This window comes from Acinonyx jubatus, chromosome D3 (assembly GCF_027475565.1).
Source record: "Acinonyx jubatus isolate Ajub_Pintada_27869175 chromosome D3, VMU_Ajub_asm_v1.0, whole genome shotgun sequence".
NCBI classification, from domain to species: Eukaryota; Metazoa; Chordata; class Mammalia; order Carnivora; family Felidae; genus Acinonyx; species Acinonyx jubatus.
In genome coordinates, this window is record NC_069392.1 from 42,586,205 (window position 1) to 42,607,946 (window position 21,742).

General features: G+C 33.2%; 1 protein-coding gene across 3 annotated transcripts in view; it reads right to left on the reverse strand.

Annotated features, from left to right (window-relative positions):
- Positions 1-21,742, reverse strand: part of ROCK1 (Rho associated coiled-coil containing protein kinase 1) — a 157,519-nt gene that overhangs the window by 107,350 nt on the left and 28,427 nt on the right. For all 3 annotated transcript variants that reach the window (XM_027068615.2, XM_027068614.2, XM_015066575.3), the window contains exon 2: positions 12,421-12,502. In XM_027068615.2, coding sequence (XP_026924416.1) covers positions 12,421-12,502 — 82 coding nt within the window. The remainder of the gene's footprint in view (positions 1-12,420; positions 12,503-21,742) is intronic.

The following is a 21,742-nucleotide window of genomic DNA, read 5'->3' on the forward strand; positions in this document are numbered from 1 at the left end:
TTCCTTACTTCTCTGACATTATCCTACTATTCTCTTACTTGCTCAATCCTCTCCAGCCACAATGGCTTCTTCCTTGCTGCTTCTCAAACATGTCAGGTATATTCCGCTCTTAAAGCCTTCACACTGGCTATTCCTCTGTATATCATGCCCTTCCCTCAAACATCTGCTTGGTTAGTTCTCTCAAGTACTTCAATGATTTTCTCAAATGTCATTTTTTAGTGAGTACCACTCTAGTTACCTTATCTAAAACTGCAAAAGTCTCAAAACTTCCAATCCTTCTTACAGTGTTCTATTTTTTCCTATAATAAATATCAACTTCTTTGTTCTTTACTGAATTTATTTCATATAAAATTATAAGTTTGGTAAGCCCACATTAATTCTAAGACCAATAAATAGGATTATGTAACCATTAGACCCTTTTACCAATATCTGATTGTCTACTGTGTTGAGTCAAGTGATGCTGGCAGAAAGCTAAGATTCAGAGAAGTGAAATATTGCTCCACAGCACAGTAAGCAAAAAATGAAATAGGCAAATTGAGTCACAAATACACACCATAAATCTTGACAGGCCACTAACTAGCTAATCCGTCTCTAAATAATCACAAGTTGCCAAAAGAGACAGAAAGTTTTATAATTTATAGTTTCAGGGTTCCAACAATTCAAAAAGATTTCAATCTTATACAGTCTTCAATCTAACTTTCTAGCAATCAAATGGAGGATTTTTCTTAAGGATCTTAAAAAAAAAAAAAAAAAAGACCACGCTTCATATCCAGTGAATTCTACTAGAAATTTGCCCTAAGGAAATTAGATATAATGTGGAACCAAGATTTTTACAATGTTTTTTAAAATGTAAATATTAAATAATTTTACATACACATAATGGAGTATCAGGTGACATTTAAAATTGTGTTGTTAAAAGAATAATCATATAGAACAATAGTCAACATACAATGTTGAGCAAAGAAACAATAAACAACTGCGCAAATATATAAACACAAAAAATAATCAGTATGTGTAAACAGAAAAGACCAGAAGGAACTACACCAAAACAAAAATTATAGTCACTTCTGAGTGCAGTGTGATTTCAGAGTATTTTATTACTCACATATTTCAAGTTTTCTATAATTACTATTGCTTTCTACTGAGAAAAAGACATATTTGCCTAGTCTAGGATCCAAGATTATAAACTGCACCATAATTTTATGTACCGCTACAGACTGTAAGACACATCCCAATTGCTAAATAAATTTTTTTTAATGTCAGGACAGGGGCACCTGGGTGGCTCAATTGGTTAAGTGTCCGACTTTGGCTCCAGGTCATGATCTTGCAGATCATGAGTTCAAGCCCTGTATCCAGCTCTGTGCTGACAGTGTCGAGCCTGGAGCCTGCATTGGATTCAGTGTCTCCCTCTCTCTCTGCCCCTCCCCCTCATGCTGTCTCTCTGTCTCTCTGTCTCTCTCTCTCTCTCTCTCTCTCTCTCTATGTCTCTCTCTCTCAAAAATAAATAAACATAAAAAAATAAATAAAATGTCAGGATGAAATATGGTAATAAAAGCTATGCATAATACACTGACCAAAATACTACTACTCTTTGCCTAAAGAAACCAGTATACCTTTATACTTTTGAAGTAGTCAAAGCATTTCTAAAAGGCTCTAAAATTACATAAAACTTATCTATAAAATCTACAATGTAATATTCAATTCTATAAAAATCTGATCATTTCAATGCAAAAATTATTTTATGCCCAAATCTTTGAACAAAATTCAAACTCCAGGAAGATGTGCCGTGTTTTGCCAGTGTACACACCCACAAGCGCACACATACACAGAGTAATCCAGTTTGAGAAATAGATGGGGAAGGAAGATAAACCCAAACTCCTTAACACAGTATAAAATGGCTTTTAGACCTTGTCACTGTCTGATTCTCCAGTCTTTTATTTCTACTTCCCCCAGTATGCTCTACCAATGTCCAGTCACTTGCAATTTCCCACATTACCATACTGCTTCACATCTCCATACATTTGCAGATACTGATCATCAGCCTGAAGTGACCTGTCCTACTTTATCTGACCAAGTTACTATCAAATAATATCTAATTCTGTATGTATCTCCTCTTCAGCCATTGCTGATCCTCTCAAGCAGATGGAATAACTCCCTCTCCTCTGAGACACCACTACTACTTGATTATCTCATCTATCAATCTGGACTGAAATCGCTTATATAGCTATGTTTTTTCTAGTATATAGTACATATAGTACATTCCCATTTCCTTAAGGATAGAGACCACACTTCATTCATGGATACGTCCCTGATGTACATATATACTCAATGATACTGAAACATTAAAAACATTTAATGATATAAATGGAGACAATCAACTACATGCAGCTTTTACCTACTCAGGAACAAAAGAAAAGTCACACATATTTACTCCAAAATAATAAAAGTATATATTTTAAAAATCAATCTTGTATTTCTCATAGAATTACCATATGACCCAGCAATTCCACTTCTAGGTATCTACCCCAGAGAAATGAAAACACAAGTCTACAAATACTTGTTCACAGTCATAGCAGGATTATTCATGGTAGCCAGAAAGTAGAAACAATACAAATGGTCATCAACAGATAAACGGATACACAAAATGTGGTAGGTATATTTACTCAATGGAATATTATTTGGCAATTAAAAAGAATACATGCTACAACATAGATAATACATTGAATAAATCATGCTAAGTCCAAAAAATGTCACAAAAGACCACATATAATTCCATCTATAGGTAATGATTATTACCTATAGGAAACTAAATAGACATAAAATAGATTAGTCCTTGCTTAGGGCTGGGGAAATTAGGGGAAAATGCGGAGTGACTGCTAATGTGTATGGGGTTTATGAGGTTATGAAATGTTCTAAAAGTGACTAGTAATGGCTACACAACTAAAAATACACACAAAACAATGAATTGTACACTTTAAATGAATGAATTTTACAGAATATAAATTACATCTCGATAAAGCTATTTAATGAATCAATCTTCGGTTTGGCAATGATTTTTATGCACAACACCAAAAGCACAATCCATAACAGAAATAATTGATAAATTAGACTTTCAAAATAAAAAACTTCTGTGTGAAAGACTACATACAACCTTTTGAGTCTGGAGGTGGAGCTTACTGATCACCCTGACCATAAGTATGGGCAGAACAAGTAACCAGATTGCAAACGACAGGTTTTGGAAAGGGAAAATAGTAATTTTCCAGCCTGACAGACACTATTTTAAACCAAGTGATAAAAGTTAACATTACCAGTGATAAATCATGATGCTATCACAGAACCAGAACCCCAGTCTAACATCAGACAAACACAAATTGACTACAAAATACCTGATCAGTAATCTTCAAAACTGTCATAAAAAAAGGTCATAAAAAATAAGCAAAGACTGGGGTGCCTGGGTGGCTCAGTCAGTTAAGCATCCAACTTTGGCTCAGGTTATGATCTTGCGGCTCATGAGTTCAAGCACCAGGTCGGGGTCTGTGCTGACAGCTCAGAGCCTGGAGCCTGCTTCAGATTCTGTTTCCCTCTCTCTCTGCCCCTCCACCACTCATGCTCTCTCTCAAAAATAAACATTAAAAAAATTTTTTTTAAATAAGCAAAGACTGAGAAACTATCACAGACTAGAGGAGACTAAGAAGAAATGAAAACTAAATACAATGTAATACTCTAGATTGGATTCTGGAACCAAGAGCTTAGTGGAAAAACTGGTATTTAAGTATTTAACTAGTTAACAGTAATACATCAATTTTAATTTGTTATTTTTGCCAATGAGCCATGGTTACAGGAGATACTAACGTTAGGGTAAGGACATACAGGAATTTCTATTTTTGCAACTCTTCCATAAGTTTATTATAACATAATTTATTTTAAAAATAAAGAGGATACTTAACATTTCTTTTTAAAAAATCTAATTTAGTGTTATTTTATTTGTAATAGCTTCAAACAAGCTTTTGTAATATACTAGGTCACACTGCATAGTTTATTCAATTTTATGGCTATTTTTAAAATTCCAACTTTTATACCACCTTCTGGTATAAAACTGCATTTGGCACTAAGTATCAAAATGCAAACTGGATATAACTTTTGACTCAGCAATTCCTGGACTCACTCCAAAGAAAGGAGCAGCAAGTACACATCAAACTGTATGTACAAGAACTTTCATCACAGCCTTATTTATAATAGTGAAAAACTGGAAGGACCCTAAGCGTCCACCATTACAGAAACAGTTTTTTTTTAATTAAGATAGATTCATTAAATGGAATACACATATTCATTTTTAAAAATGTATTATCTATATTTATTGACATAGAAAGTATTTCGCAACTTACTTTTCATGGAAAGTATCACACTGTGGATAGCTGAAAGATTTCACCCATTGATTTATGTTTGTGTTCTAACTTTTTGACCTAACAACAACACAGATTTGCTATGATGAACATTCCTGTACACTTATAGAGCTGTTTTTGCAGGATATATTTAAGTAAAAGATTAGGTTATACTCATGAACATTATTAGTTTTAAAATACACTGTCCAACTGCCCTTCAAAATGACTGCACCAATTTTCACTCTCACTTAACAGTCACCAATCCTAGGTATTATTCTTTCTTATTTTTCTCATTCAGATGTGGGGGGTAGGGGAGCCTATTTCTTATTTTAACCCATATTTGTTGAAATATTAATGGATTTGTTCAACTGTTAACTACTCAGTTGTCATTTACAGATTTTCTCCTTTATACTACATATTCAGTTACTGTGTCCATTTAAAAAATTTTTTTTCTTATTGATGAGAAGGATCTCTTCCTATATTAGAAATATAATTCTATTAAATACATTATAATTCTTTCAGTTTATTAGTGTTCTTTAAATATTTCTTTCCTTACATAGTTTTGATAAGGCAAAAATCTGTCAATGTTTCCTTTACAGTTGCTAGTCCTCAAATCTTGCTTTTAAAAAAAGACATTCCCCCCCGCCAAAAAAAAGACATTCCCTACTTGAAGACTATAAATATAATACATTTAAATTCATCTAGTACCTTATGTCTTTACATTTGAGACTGAAATTCATTTTCTCTTCATATGGATATCGAATATAAATTACTGAACAATCTACCTTTTTCCCAATGACACGAAGTGTCATGTTAAGTTTACTTCAAATTTTCATATAATTAAAAAGTATGCTTCTGGACTCTCTTTTGGTTCATTTCCTTCAAAAATTACTATTTTTCTTATATTTCAGTATACAGTTGAAGAATTAATCCCAATATATTAGGACTACAATCCTGTTCCATCTCCCCAAAACAGAGATACATTCACCATTCACGTGCTAGAGTTACCAAAATATGTAAGCCATTTATAGACCTAATACACAGACACACACACACACACACACACACACACACACAATCAAACTTGTCAAAATCTTAGTACATTTCAATGCCTTCTGGCTGAAATATGTCCCACATTAATGCATGCTCATTTTTATACCTTCATACTTAGCAGTGGAGTTTTTAAATGCCACTACCAAATGGTAGTTTTACATTTTTATCAGAAGAACCTGAAAATGGAATTGTATACTAATCACAACACATGATCAATATTATGTATTTATATCTTTTTCTTCTCACATTTATCCTTCTTAAATGTAGAATAGCATATATAGGTAGTACATAAATTGTTTTTATCATTGTTGCTCCTTAGAATTCCCCAAAAAGTATACATCTCTAACTACATCAAACTTTGTATTCAAAGTAGATAAAACGGTCTTTAATTTTACTATAGATAATGTAATACTCATCTTCAATATTATAGTACATGATTTTACAAATATAATGAGATACTCTTAGGAGAAACTAACCACCAACATTAAAATAAGGGGTTTTCTACAAGTCATAAAAATGTGTGATGCTTTGTTTTAATTATTATTATAAGAGAAATATATAAGAGAAAAAGTTTTCCTTTTTCTATTGAGCAATATGTACCTTTTGTGTAATTCTACAAGCAGCTAAGGCAAACAGAGTCAAGTTGTTTTTACTTCTTTAGATGAACAATGGATTCACTGACAATATCAGCATAATATGCTGAACTGAAAATAATTTATTTCTCCTTCATGTTTTTTAATACAAGATAACTGCTTACTGATTTTGATCACCAGGCAATGAATAGCTAATTTAAAGGTAACAGTAACATTCGGTTACCATAATAATCATTTAAGAAGCAGAAAGGTTTCATGATTTTACAAATCTTAAAAGCATGGAAAAAAAGCATTTTATGTTTTAAAACATGCCAGAGTAAAGACATATTAAAACTTCAAGACAGGGGAAGGAGGAACAAACTTTCTAATGATCATTTATGCTTGTTTGCATATAAACAAATACCTAATTTGATGTTTAACCTCATTTTTGGAAGGAAAAGAGAAAACAGAAGTTAAACTCCATTTTATGAAACATTAAAATATTGTATGATTGGTTATGAAATATAATTACTTGTAAAAATAAAAACTTAAGATACAACCCTTTTACAATGATAAATGTAAATTATCCTTTGATATAATGATTTAATATAATGATACATACAATGATTTGCACCTTAAAATAACAGAAACTTCTGAAAGAAATTTATTTTCTACATCTCAACCAAAATTATTTTGTTCTTGTCATATGTGGCTTGTTTGTTGATCTTTCTGTATGCTTGTTTTTGATTTGATGATTTTATGTGGGTGGCTTTCTTTTTAGAAATCACTATTCTGAGAAAGTTTAACAGGGACTAAATACGTATATCAATTCTAGGCTAGTGTTCACATCTGGAAGAGGAAGACACGAGGCCCAAAGCTTAGGGTGTAACTTAACATCTTATTTTGAACAAAAGATCAAAAGCAAATAGGGCAAAGAATTAACTACTAACTTATTCATGATCATGGACATGTAGATATGTATTGTATTATCATCAATTCATTTGAAATATGTGGTAATAAAAAACAATTTAAAAAGACAATGATCATATCCAAACTCTATTAACAAAAGGATACTTTCTAGATCATCTCTAAAGCCAGCATTTAAGCTCTAATACATTAACAAATATTTAATGAGTAACTAACATTCAGTCAGATTTTGCTATACAAATACAAATGCCCCGGGTTTCATGACACTTTCAATCTACTGATGAGGGAAGGAGAAGAGGAATGGATACTAATCAAATAATCACAAAAATAAATATAACCTAACTGTGATAAGTGCACAAGATGCCATGAAAGCACATGCCTAGCAGCAGTATATCTGACCTAGCACAAGGGGCTAGGAAACTAAAGTGAAGCCTAATTTGAAATTTAAAGGATGACTCTTAAGTTGGATGGGGTTAGAAGGAATTTTAGAAGGAGGAGGGCAACACTGAAAAGTACTGTGGAGATGATATCAAAGTATCTTCTAAAAAGTAAATGTAAGCTGTATGGTGGAGGTGTAAGGAAACAAGGAGTAGCAGTACAGATAAGAATGTAACTTGGGGGTGCCTGGGTGTCTCAGTTGGTTAAGCCTCCAACTTTGGCTCAGGTCATGATCTCACAGTTTGTGAGTTTGAGCCCAGTGCAGGCTCTGTGCTGACAGCTCAGAGCCTGGAGCCTGCTTCAGATTCTGTGTCTCCCTCTCTCTCTGCCCATCCCCTGCTTGTTCTCTGCCTCTTTCTCTCTCAAAAAATAAACATTAAAATTTTTTTTTTAAAAATGTAACTTGAAAGGTTATATAGCAAACTGTATGAAAGGCTGGGAGTGAGATTTGACTTAAGCAATTTGCAGTCACAACTGAGGGAAGGAAAAGAGCATGCAATTGGCATCTAGAAGGTAGAGGCCAGGGATACTGACTGGTAAACATCATACAATGCAAAGGACAGCCCCTACTGCCAACAGTGTTATCTGACCCAAAATGTCAACAGTGCCACTTTAGACTAGAAACACTGGTCTAAAATGAACTGAATAGAAAAGCTATAGTATGTTACCATTAAGTATCATTTCTAGGGTTTTTTTGTTTGTTTTTATCCAAACAAATGCTCTCTATCATATTTTTACTCTCAGGATCATGGAATTTCTCACACACTGCTCTTCCCTCCTCTATTATCTTTTTTTAGACTGTTAGATTTGTTTAATAAGTTTGCTTTTCTACTAACATAATTAACAATCTTATACCCCAAGTCTCAGTGGCATTCATAATGGTTTACAAATATATAGTCATAATCACTGTTCCCAAATTTTCTCTTTCTCCTCCTCCCAATGCACTCCCCTAAACATGTTTCTTCTAAAATGTGACTAACTCCCACCATTTTATTTGGATCTCTAACCCTAACTTAAAATTCACCTTAAAATATTTATTAGTTATGTGAGGATGATAAACATTTTCTTTGTAGTCCTTTTCATTCAGGTATCATACACCAGAGTCCAGAAAAGCAAATCTTTATATTTAACTAATTATTCAGTTAAATGGTCAGATTGTTTCCCTTTTAGTCTGTAAACATTCTTCAATACAAAGGGATGAAAATTAACAGCTTGTAATATAATTAGGCCTGAAGTTTAAAATATTTCAAACTGCTATACTTTAAAGTTGTTACACTCTAGTAAGACTTTAGCTGAATTACTGAAGAGAATGATTTTATCCCATATTCCAGGTATATTTTTAGATCACTATATATGATAACTGTCAACAAAAACCAATTTAAACATTCACCTTTAGTAAAAAATTTTGATGTACTCAATAACAAAAGCTATAAATATCCATATAATTGCATAATGTAAAATATGATCATCCCCTGAAGATCTATTACTCTGTGTGAAATACAACTTGAATTAAAGGGGGATGTTATGTCATACAGACAGAATGATACAGTGTACCCTTTTGTGCCTGGCCTTTTCCACTTACTACAATGTTCTTGAGATTTACTGACGTTGTTGCACATATCAGAATTTACTTAATTTAATTTACTTTAATTTACTCCTGTTTACTACTGAGTATTCCATTATATGGATATACCACAATTTGTTTACCCATTTACCAACTGATGGGCATTTGAGCAGCTTCCAGTTTACAGCAATTTTGAATAAAGCCACCTTAAACATTCTCATAGAGGTCTCTGTGTGTACATTTGGTTTCATTTCTCTTGGATAAATACCCAGAAGTGGGATTCCTGGGTCATAAGGTAAATGCATGCATAATTTTATAAGAAAAATGCCAACTGTTTTCCAGAGCGCCTTACCATTTTACAAACCACCCAGCAACATGCCAGAGTTCAACTGCTCCACATTTTCATATATTCTTGATATTGTCAGCTTTAAAATTTTAGTTATTCTTATAGATGTGTTATGGTATCTCACCGTGGCCGTAATTTGGAACTGCCCAATGACTAAACAATGTTGCATACTGGCCAACTGTATGTCTTCTCTGGAGAAATGTCTATTCAATTGACTTGCCTATTTTTAAATTGGGTTGTCTTTTTATTGTTTCTTTAGTTGCTTAAACTTTAGGTATTATATCTAAGAAACTGACTAATCCAAGACCATGAAGATTTATGCCAATGTTTTCCTTTATAGAGAGTTTCATAGTTTGGTTCTTACATTCTGAATGACTTTTGTATATGGTGTGAGTTAACAGTCCAACTTCATTCTTTTAACTATAGATAACCAGTTGTCTGAGCACCATTTGTTGAAAGACCATTCTTTCCCTTTTCACAGGTTTTGCAACTATTTTCTCCTAGTCTATGGCTCTTATTTTCATTTTCCTAGCAATGTCTTCTGAAGAGAAAAAGTTTGAATTTTGATGAAGTCTCATCTATCTTCTTTTAAAAGTAGTCTGTGCTATTTGTGTCCCATCTAAAAAATTATTGCCTAACCAGTCACAAATATTTTCTGTGTTTTCTTCCAGAAGTGCTATTTTAGCTTTTAAATCTAGGTCTATGAAAAATTTTGAGTTAATTTTTATATATGGTGTGAAGTAAGGCTTGCATTTGAATTACCTTGTCGAAAATAAATCGATGGTTATGTATTTCTGAAGTCTCTATTTTGTTCTATTTATTTTATGTATTTATTCTTTCATTAATACATACTGTCTTGATCTTGAAATCTTGTAGTATTAGTTCTCCAACCTGGCTCTTACTTTCCAAAATTGCTTTGGCTATTCCAGATCCTTCACATTTTCATATGAATTTTAGAATTGCTGGTCACTTTAGAGAAAAAAAAGGCTTCTCGGGTTCTGAGAATAAAGGATTCTATTTATCAGTTAATATGAGGACTCTTAACATATTATTATTGAATTGTCCAATCCATGAACACTGAATATACATTCTTTTTTTTTTTTTTTTTTTTTTGGTCTTCTGTAATTTCTCAGTAATATGTAGTTTTCAGTATACAAGTCTGATACATATTTTGTCAAATTTATCCTTAAATTAGCCATGTTTTTGCTTCTATTATAAACAATGCTATATTTGTTATGTCAATTTCAAATCGGTTATTGCTAATATAAAGAAATAGAATTGCTTTTTGCATATTAATCTTCTAATTTGCAGCTTTGTTGAACTTAATTAGTTCTTGTAGGTTTTTTGGTAGAATCTTGAGATTTTTATGTATACAAAAGCATGTTGTCTGAATTTTTACTTCTTCCTTTTTAATCTATATGATTTTTTTTTATTTTACCTTACTGTACTGTCTAGAACTTCCAGGACAATGTTGAATGAAAGTGGTAAGAGCAGACAGACTTGCCTCTTCATGATCTTACGAGGAAAGCATTTGGTCATACACAACTAAATACAATCTAACTGTAGGTTTTTTTGTGGATTCTTTTTATCAGGGTAAGGAAGTTTCCTTAGTTTTCAGAGAGATATTTTTAAATCATGAATGGATACCTAATTTTATCAAATGCATTTTCTGCATTTCCTGAATGATATTATGGATTTTCTTTTTTAATACATTACTATGGTAAATTACACTAATTGATTTTTGAACCTTAAAATTTACAGTGTAATCCTGGTATACACCCTTCTTTATCACAATTTTTACATAATGCTAGATCCAATTTGCTAAAATTTTGTTATGTTACTCTGTACTTTTCTCCAATTTAAAAACTAAACTAAGTTTATCAGTTAAAAATTTACTTTAGGCTTTATACTTTCACTTTATTTTACTTATTTCTACTGTGGCTTATGATATTTCTATTTATAAAAATATGTAATATAAAGGCATATTTACTATTATGAAAGTAATAATATTGTATAGTAAAATGAGTAATAGCTTAAGAAAGCATGCGTTCCAATCTTTGCTAGCCTATTTTACAAAATCATACAGCACCACCCCCTTGTACTAATAAGCATTTATTCTATGCCTCCCATCAAATAAGAAATGGTCAAGATTCTCCACTTTTTTAGTTTTTTTGCTCTATTTTTGAGTACATTAGGTTGATAAGCAAATGTAACAGTAATAAAATGGTCCTGTAACTTCAGTAAGATGTGAGAAATTAAGAAAACTTATACTTAAAAAGTTCCCAATTCAGACTCTGGCACCAATTACAAAATTAAATCAGACTGAATATTTTTATAAAAAAGAAACTTAAAAAAATTAAATTAACTGTTTAAAAAAGTTAAAATTCTGAGGCAAGATTTCAAAGTGTAAAAACGATATAGAAATAGAACGAAGTAAAAAGATTTTACTACTTAGAAAAATAAAATTTTCTAACAAAACATATATAACTAAAATTGAATTTTAACATATTTTAAAACCAGCCTACCCCAAATGTATCACTATGTACAGAAAAGAAATAAAGAAATGGAGTGGGAATATTATATATCCAAATCTTATTGTCATTTTTTAAGATTAAAGTTTAAAATTATCTTAATAAATTCTTTAATCAAGTTTTAATTGATTAAATCTAATATCAAAATCCAAAAGAGTTTTTAGAAAAAAAATCTGTAAAATCTAATATATAAGCCACCTTCCACGGAGAAAATTCTCATTATCTCATTGGTAGGAGAGCTTTTCATATGCAATCTGTTCTTACCTGCAGGTATTGAAACAGCTAATAATTTAAAAAGGAAAATAAATAAATATAACACTATTGAAATTCAATATGCATGTATGTATATGATTATTTTAACTTACTTATTTTAGCCATTTACTTTTCGTTCCCTTTTCTGCAAAATATTTTATAAAATATTATATTCTCCTGTTAGGCATTCATATTAATAAACTAATAAAGTTTCTTTCTTATTTCCTATTATTTTATGTAGGAATTACTGATGAAATAACCAAAGAGTACACAGAAGAAAAAAAAATATTGGCCTGAATTATCTAATATTTCATTATATAGAGTCTGTCATTAACCTCCACAAAAAATTACTTACATCTGCTTAAAAAGTTGTCAATATTTTTGTTTTTTCTTAAGGCAGGAAAATCCAAATCATATACCAAAGCATCCAATCCATCCTAAACAAATAAACAAACAAACAGTTAGTTTTGGGATCATACTATGAACACTTTCCTTTTTTATGAGTAAAGAATAACACACAACACAAACATTTTGTTTGTCCTCTCTCATACATCTTGCATTCAACACCTTTTACAAGATTACATGGGCGCTGGGAAGAAGAAAAAAATTGTTTTTATTTATTTCACATATAGATTTTTTACCTTCTAACTCCCCCAGTCTGAGAAGCAGCAAAATCACTATAAACTCACTACATAAAACTTCAACTCATGCCCTTTCCCTTTGAAATTGACATTCCATTTCCCATGAAATTGTACTTTCACTCCCCCTTCCTACATTTATCTTTATTTGAGATACTCATCAAAAACAAATGGTGTACATTTGTGACTATAAATATTTGACAAGATAGTAACTAAACAGTGACTGTTTGGTATAAAATAAATTCTGCATTTAGATAAATTTTTAATTATAAAAATATATTGCATTTTCATAAGAGTTCTCTTTCTGTGAAGCACTTTATAGGACAACCATTAGTAAAGGACAAAGGCTTTTACTTTTAGGTGGATTTTTAAATATTATCTCAGCAAGTGCAGAGCAGTGTGAAGGTGTACCAATCAATGCTCAAGTGGGAACACATCTATTCGGGTTATATCCATCTTGTGGCAGGAGCAGGAGGAATATTCAGATAATCCCAAGTAATCTTCATTTTATTTAGCTGGGGAAATTTAGCAGAGCCCAAGAATAAAAACAAAAGCAACAAGGGAAGACACACCTTCTGCAGACCCTGTACAGTCATGTTCATAAAAGGTTGAAGGAAAAATTAAAGCCAGAGGATATGCAGACTTTATACTTTGTGTTAAGCCACAGGTGTGATCACTCAGCTATTTTAGAACACAAGTACTTAAAATATTTCCTTAAGAAACCAGAAAGCAGAGTCAAATTTACACACACTTTAAAATATATCATTGCATAAGTTGGAAACTGAACATGGAAAAAACAGGTAATAATACCAATGCTGTTGATTGCTTAAAAAGACCAATCCATTTGATACTGGCTTTTCAAAATATACAGGTTTGTGCAGATCTGAAGAAAAAGCTCCTCCACTAATGCAAATTAATCTATCTTCAAGATACATTTCCTCCTAATGGCTAACAGACACATAAAAGATGCTCAACATCACTCAGCATCAGGGAAATACAAATCAAAATGACAATGAGATACCACCTCACACCTCTCAGAATGGCTAAAATTAACAACTCAGGAAACAACAGATGTTGGTGAGAATGTGGTGAAAGGGGAACACTTTTGCACTGCTGGTGGGAATGCAAACCGATGCAGCCACTCTGGAGAACAGGTTCCTCAAAAAATTAAAAACAGACCTACCCTATGACCCAGCAATTGCACTACTATGTATTTATCCCAAGAATACAAAAATGCTGATTTGAGAGGGCATATGCCCTGTATCTTCAAATAAACTGTTTACAGCAGTGCCATCAACAATAGACAAATTATGGAAAGAGCCCAAATGTCCATTGACTGATGAATTAAAAAGATATGTGTGTGTGTGTGTGTGTGTGTGTGTGTGTGTGTGTGTGTGTGTAATGGAATATTACTCAGTGATCAAAAAGAATGAAATCTTGCCATTTGCAAAAACATGGATAGAGCTAGAAAGTATTATGATAAGCAGCATCAGAGAAAGACAAATATGATTTCACTCATATGTGGTATTTAAGAAACAAAACAGTTGAACACAGGGGAAGGGAAGGAAAAAGAAGATTGAAAAAAAAAAACCAAGCAAACCATAAGAAACTCTTAAATACACATAACAAATTGAGTGTTGCTGGAGGGGAGGTGAGTGGGGGGATGGGCTAAATGAGTATGAGCATTAAGAAGGGTACTTGTTGGGATGAGCACTGGGTGTTATATGTAAGTGATGAATCACTAATTTTACTCCTGAAACCATTATTACACTATATGTTAACTAACTTGGGTTTAAATTTAAAAAAAAAGAAAAGAAAAGAAAACTATGGGTGTCAAAAAAAAAATACATATCCTAGACTCTTCTAAGCAATTTGAATATTTCTGGTAATTCTTTTTACAGAAAAAAAAACAAAAACAAAAAAACAGAACCTTTATATGGAAACATGATTTTTAGAAAGACCAGCTGATGCTTGGTCTAATCTAAACTGAAAAGCCAAACCAATAAGTATGTGAATTCACTATTTTCTAGGAAAAGACAAACATGAATTCAAAAAAAAGACTTTTACGTTAAGGCAGAAACCACAGTTAATATCTTGTTTTCTCCCACAGCACCTTGCAGAATGACCTGAACAAGTAGGCATAAAATGTACATTTAAGCCAGTGATTTTTATGCTCAACAGCAAAGGTATTACATTATTCAAGAAATACTTTTCTCAGATTAGATACTAAATGTCAGTGCATCGGGTTACTCCCCAAAATTAATCTATAGAGTAGTCCAAGTACTCCTGACTACACAATAAAAATTTTAGGCAATATTTTAGTACCTTAAAGTTGTCTGGAAAATGCCTGTACATATAAAGCAATAATCTCAACATATTTTATAATAACTATTATTTTAATAGTTTATAGTAAACATCTACTTCCAAAGATACTTGCCAATTTTAAAAGATTCAGAACTAAATTATAATAGCTTAAATTGTTTTTTACTACCACATGAAACATTAAAAAATGTGGGAAATGTACATTAAATTTTACTCATATGCTCTCTTTGGTAAATATATTAAAGCAACTGCTTCCAATCTTACTCCATATAAGTTTTTTGTTGTTGTTGTTGTTGTTGTTGTTTTTGAGGGTTTTTTTTGGTTTTTTTACTAAATGTTAGGCACAAAAAAATCTCAAAACTTGCCTTGTTGAACCACTTCATCTTATAGCCAGGACAAATAGCAATCAGAAATACTGACTTGTCCAATACTAGCTAGCAACCTGTATCAGAATCAAAATGTTAACTCCTAGTTTACTAGTTATAAATATAACATGACCATGATAAAAATATGATTGAAAAAATCCTGAATATCTCAAAAATGAAATTAGGAATTGAGAATATGTATATTTAAACTCAAGCTGTATTGTTAAAAAACTAACAGAAAACCACAAATCATTCTTCTAATTATAACTAGAAAGGTGTCTGGCTAGGATTCAAACTTGTTTTCTCTACTACTCTTTCTCCTACTCTTTCTTCTGCATGACCTTCACTAAACTACCTATAAAAACTGACAGTTCCCCTTGTCTTATTTTTTACGTCAATCTTCAAGCTAGATTTCAAGTGCTTTGAGTAAGCTAAGCCCCAGAACTGAGCATCACATTTTACTGATAACACAGTAGATAGTAAGACTATTGGTTCTCCTACCTCAACAATTATTTCCCCCTTCTACCTTCCTAATTTAACTTCAATTTTGTTCAAGCCACCCAACTTCCTCCACAAGACTATGAGCTCCCAGAAGTAGGGAGATCTTCCTCAGCATCAGGAGGATGGTTCTGATTAGTGTAATCTAAACCAAAATGGTGGCCCATTACTCTTGCCAATGTTCACTTTAAATACAGGAAGATGGTAATAAGCTGGCACGTGAAACATGAGGGAAAGTCTTCAGAAGGATTCTGGGGGAAATTTCTTCTCTCTTGGAAGTGATACATGTAAGAAATATCTAGGGGTGCCTGGGTGGCTCAGTCTGTGAAGTGTCCAACTTAAGCTCAGGTCGTAAGTTTGAGCCCTGCTCGAATGTGCTGACAGCTCAGAGCCTGGAACCTGTTTTGGATTCTGTGTCTCCCTCTCTCTCTGCCCCTCCTCCCCCATTTGTGCTCTGTCCCACTGTCTCTCAAAAATAAACATTAAAAAAATTTTTTTAAAAGAAATATCTTCCTTTCATGAGAAAATATCATGTCTGTACGTGACACCTCAAATAACAGCAGCCATCTTGCAGCCTCAAGGGAAGTTGGCAGAGGACAAAGCCAAACACAATGATAATGATAGAGCCAAAGAATGGAAGGAACCTGGGTCCCTGATGATGTTTGTTGAATCACTGAATTAACCTACTCTGGAGCCAGTCTACACATACCTGAGAATGAATTGTCTGACTCAGCGTGCATCGGATTTTCTATTTCTTATAACTTAAAGCATCCTCGCTGAAATACTTAACAGCAGGGGTTCAATAAATGTCACTGCACTGAAATACAATTAACCAATGCATGAGCTATAGGACTTCTTGCACTGAAAGGGCAAGAGAACTGCCCATTTAATAGTCAGGACAGGGGAAAGATGGGGCTGACAAAAGTGTCACTCTTTGGTAAACGTTTGTATAACTGAACAGAACTATGCAGATGAAGGATTTTTGAGTCATGCTTCATAATAAAATGAATTCCAGATGGGTCAAAAGAATTCAAATAAATCAAAAGCATTTTGAAGAAAAAAAAACAGTATATTTGCATGCTACCATTGGGAGGACAAGTCACATAAACTTTCTGAGCCTGTTTTCTCCTCTGTAAAATGAGAATAGTAACTACCTACAACTCATAATGGATTTGTGAGAATTAAATAAGTATGTAAAGTGTCCGTTAAGAGTCCTACTTCCCTCTCTTTGCTTTATTTCCCTGACATTTGAAAGTTCTACATATTAGTCTCACTACTGCTAGAAGTGACATAAAGAGAAAAACAGACATTTTAGTCATGTGGTCATAAAACCCTAAGAGTAAATCTTAGGTCGCTGTGCTATAAACCCTTCTCCAACATCGTAATCCTGCCTTTTTTTTTTTTTTTTTTTTTTTTTTTTTAACATTGGGTATCTCACTTTTGCTTGGCCACAGAATTTGATCATACTTTTGTTTATGGAAAATCAGCTGTCTCCACTAATTATATGGTGAGTAGGTGTTTGGACCTAAACCCTACACTTTTAATTTTATAGTAATTTGAGATGGTATATGGCTTTTCAGGATTGTCCATAAGCAAAATTTATATGCCTTTTATCAGAAAAATAAAATGAATAAGAAGGTATTCTAGCATAATCTAAAGCATATACAAAACAGAGGCTAAGGGGAATCAAGACACTGTGGTGGAGGAGAGGTATGCAGGCTTCCACTTTAAAGCAATAGATAAATTACACAAGGAATGAATGTCTATCTCCAACCATAAATCGGGGCAAGGAATTCTGACTTTTATTCAACACTCTAAAGTTCTGTAAATAACAAGTAAGACTTCCCCACTTCCTACAGTCCATATTCTAGTATCAGAACTCAAGACCTTAACAGAAATTAACATTCCCCCAAGTACAAAAACAATTTACAAGACATAACAGCCAAAACATGTAGTCCTACTGCTCCTTCACTTTATTATTTAGGCATGAAGAAAAGCTACCCTCTGCTTTCACAACATGCCCATCATATATAGTTTAATCATCAATTTAAGATCTGAAGAAGAGAGGATACATAAAAGAGGAACCAATGTCAAAGAATTACAATAATTAAATTCTTTGCTACTCATAGCTTAACAATGATACAACAGTGTATTTTCAAAGAAGCTAGTCACATTGGGGAAGTACTTTCACATAAACACATAAAGGCAAGTATAATTAATTACAAATATAACATTTTAAAAGAATATCCAAAGAATGAACATTTCACATTTCCTAAGATGCACTGTTATTATGAGCAAAAGATCGTATAACAAAACTTAAGCAAAAGAAGCAGGAGAAAATTATTCAACTAAACATTTTTACAAATTTTTGTTCTCTACAAAAAATAAGAATCCTATGCATAATATCATTTAAGATTAAATCCATCAGTAATAATATATTTAAGATATGAGAATATAGGGGCCCCTGGGTGGCTCAGTCGGTTAAACCTCCAATTCTTGATTTTTGGCTCAGGTCATGGATCTCATGGTGCCTGACACTGAGCCCTGCATCAGGCTCCACAATGAGTGAGGAACCTGCTTGGGATTCCCTCTCTCCCCTCTCTCTGCCCCTCCCCGGTTCACATGCTTGCTCTTTCTCAAAATAAATAAATATTTTTTAAAAATGAGAATATAATGGCAGTAGGAAAGAAGATATACTATATACAAAAAACATTCACTTTTAAGTAAAAGTTTAAAATCTAACTGGTTACCATTCTAGACCTAGACATTTTTTTAGAAACTACCAAAAACACATTAAAACGCTGGCAGTAAAACCAGGTTCTCTGAAAACCAAACTACTTCTAAAACAGGCTAACCCTTGGTATTAAAAGATTGATTGGAGTCTGGGTGGCTCAGTCGGTTGAGCGTCAGACTCTTGGTTTCTGCTCAAGTCATGATCTCATGGTTTGTGGGTTCTAGCCTCATGCTGGGCTCTGTGCTGACAGGACAGAGCCTGCTTGGGATTCTCTCTCCTTCACTCTCTCTCCCTCTCTCTCTTACCCTCCCCTGCTCACGCTCTCTCTCTCAAAAAAAAAAAAAAATTGATGTCAAACTTTTTTCTTAATTCCCTATGCTGTAATTTTTATCTCTCTGACTTGCTTTATAACTAGAAATCTGTACCTCTTAATCCACTAGCTTGTTCTCTGTATTTGAGTCTGTTTTTTCATTCACTTTTTCAGATTCCACATGAGTGAAATTACAGTGTTTGTCTTTGACTTATTTTGCTTAGCATAGTACCCTCTAAGTCCATCCATGTTGTCACAAATGGCAAGATCTCATTCTTTTTAATGGTTGAGTAATACACCAGTGTGTGTGTGTGTGTGTGTGTGTGTGTGTGTGTGTGTGTGTGACATCTTCTTTATCCATTTATCTACCAATGGAAACCTGAGATGCTACCATATCATGGCTACTGCAAAAAAGGATTCCGTGAACATAGGAGTACATTTATCTCTTCAAATTAGTGTTTTCAGGGGCACCTGGTGGCTCAGTCAGTTGAGAGTCTGACTTCAGCTCAGGTCATGATCAGGTGGTTCGTGGGTTTGAGCCCCGTGTCGGGCTCTGTGCTAACAGCTCAGAGCCTGGAGCCTGCTTCAGATTCTGTGTCTGCCTCTCTCTCTGCCCCTCCCCTGCTCATGCTCATGCTCTGTCTCTCTCAAAAATAAAAGAAAAAATTTTAAAAAAATTAGTGTTTTCCTTTTCTTTAGTAAATACCCAACAGTAGAATTGCTGGATCATATGGTATATGTATTTTTAATTTTTTGAGGAATTTCCATACTGCTTTCCACAGTGGCTGTACCAATTTACATGCCCACCAACAGTGCACAAGGGTTCTCTTTTCTCCACATCCTTGTCAACACTTACTTTTTCTTGTTTATTTGATACTGGCTATTCTGACCAGTGTGACGTGGTATTTCATTGTGGTTTTGATTACACTTCCCTGATGATTAGCGACTGCTGGCCATCTGCATGTCTTCTTTGGAAAAATACCTATTTACATCCTCTGCCCCTTTTTAAATCAGATTTTTTTATGTTCTTTATATATTTTGGATATTAACCCATTATTGGATATATCATTTACAAATATCGTCTTCCATTCACTAGCTTGCCTTTTTGTTTTGTTGATGGTTTCTTTTCCTTTTTTATTTTGGTGTAGCCCCAATAGTTTATTTTTACTTTTATTTCCCTTGCCTGAGGAGACATCCATAAATATGCTAAGACCAATGTGTAAGACATTACTGGCTGTATTGTCTTTCAGAAGTTTTATGGTTTCAAGTCTCACATTTTAGTCTTTAATCCATTTTAAGTATATTTTTGATAGTGTAAGAAAACAGTCCAGTTTTCCCAGCACCATTTATTGAAAAGACTGTCTTTTCCCCATTGTATATTCTTGCTTCCTTAGTTGTTGATTAGTTGACCACACAGGCATGGCCTTATTTCTAGGCTTTCTATCTGTTCCACTGATCTTTCTATTTTTGTGCCACAGTACTACAGTGGATTACAATAGTTTTGCCGTATGTATCTTGCAATCTGGGATTATAATACCTCCAGCTTTGTTCTTCTTCCTTAAGATTGCTTTGGCTATGTGAGGTCTTTTGTGGTTCCATACCAATTTTTGGATTATTTGTTCTAGTTCTGCAAGAACAAAAACAAAAAAAACAAAAACTGCTCTTGGTATTTTGAGAGAGACTGAACTGAAATCTGCAGACTGCTTTTGGTAGGGTGAACGTTTTAACAATACTAATTCTTCCAATCCATGAGGTGTATCTTTCCATTTGTTTGATGGAAACGATGTTTTGGTAACAGAAAATATACCACTTAAAGAAAATATATGGGTATATTTTGCCCTCCTCACTATATAAAAAGAGAAGGAATTTCGCAAAATTAAGCAGTGATATGAAAATGAAAATAGAATTTCCTTAGGAAATTTTAATAACTTCTGATAGTAAATGTGATTAAAATCTGTTAACTAGTGAGACATTACTACATACATCATACTCCCTAAGACAATTATAGTATAAAAAACATATATATTCTATATACTTAGTAAAACATACAGTGGCTCTTTCCAATCAGTCTCTAGCTATACCTTTCCAGCCTCATTTTCTCCATATGCAAGCATCTAGGCTTGGGCCACAGTATGCTCCAGCTATATGCCAAATGGTCATGCTCACTCTACCCCACTGCCTTTAAACCTGCTCTTTTCTCCAGCTGGAATGGGAACATTACTTACATACAAATGCCTCAAATGTTGCTTACTTTGTGCTGCTTTCTCCAACAGTCTGAGAAAATATTAATAAAGACTTCCTATGTGCTATTATAGGAATTATTGTATTTATATTATAATTATTTATAAGTCTGTCTCCTCCTCCATAGAAAAACAGAAGTAATAATAACAGTAATAAACACTTCCTGTATCTGGAAGTAAATAATAGAAGTGTTATAACTAGGTACTACATGATCAGAGAAAGGGCAGTTTAACCAATTTGGGTCTCATGGAAGAGATGAAATTTGAGCTGGTCCTTAAAAACAGAATTTAGGAAGAATAAAATGGAGGTGGGAAAGGCAATCTAGAGAGAGGAAAGGCAAGGAGAATTCAGAAATGAGAAGAGAACGCTCTGGTCCTGGAAGGGTGAGAAGAAGGACATATAGGAGTCAAAGTTGTGAAGATGGGTTACAGAATGTGTATTAAAGGGATAACATACCAAGTTAAGAATTTGAGTATTTATATTCTGATATCCATTTGGAACCACAGGAATTTTGGGGGGAAAGAGAGTGACATAACTGGTTTTAATTTTACTAAAGCCTGGCAATGACA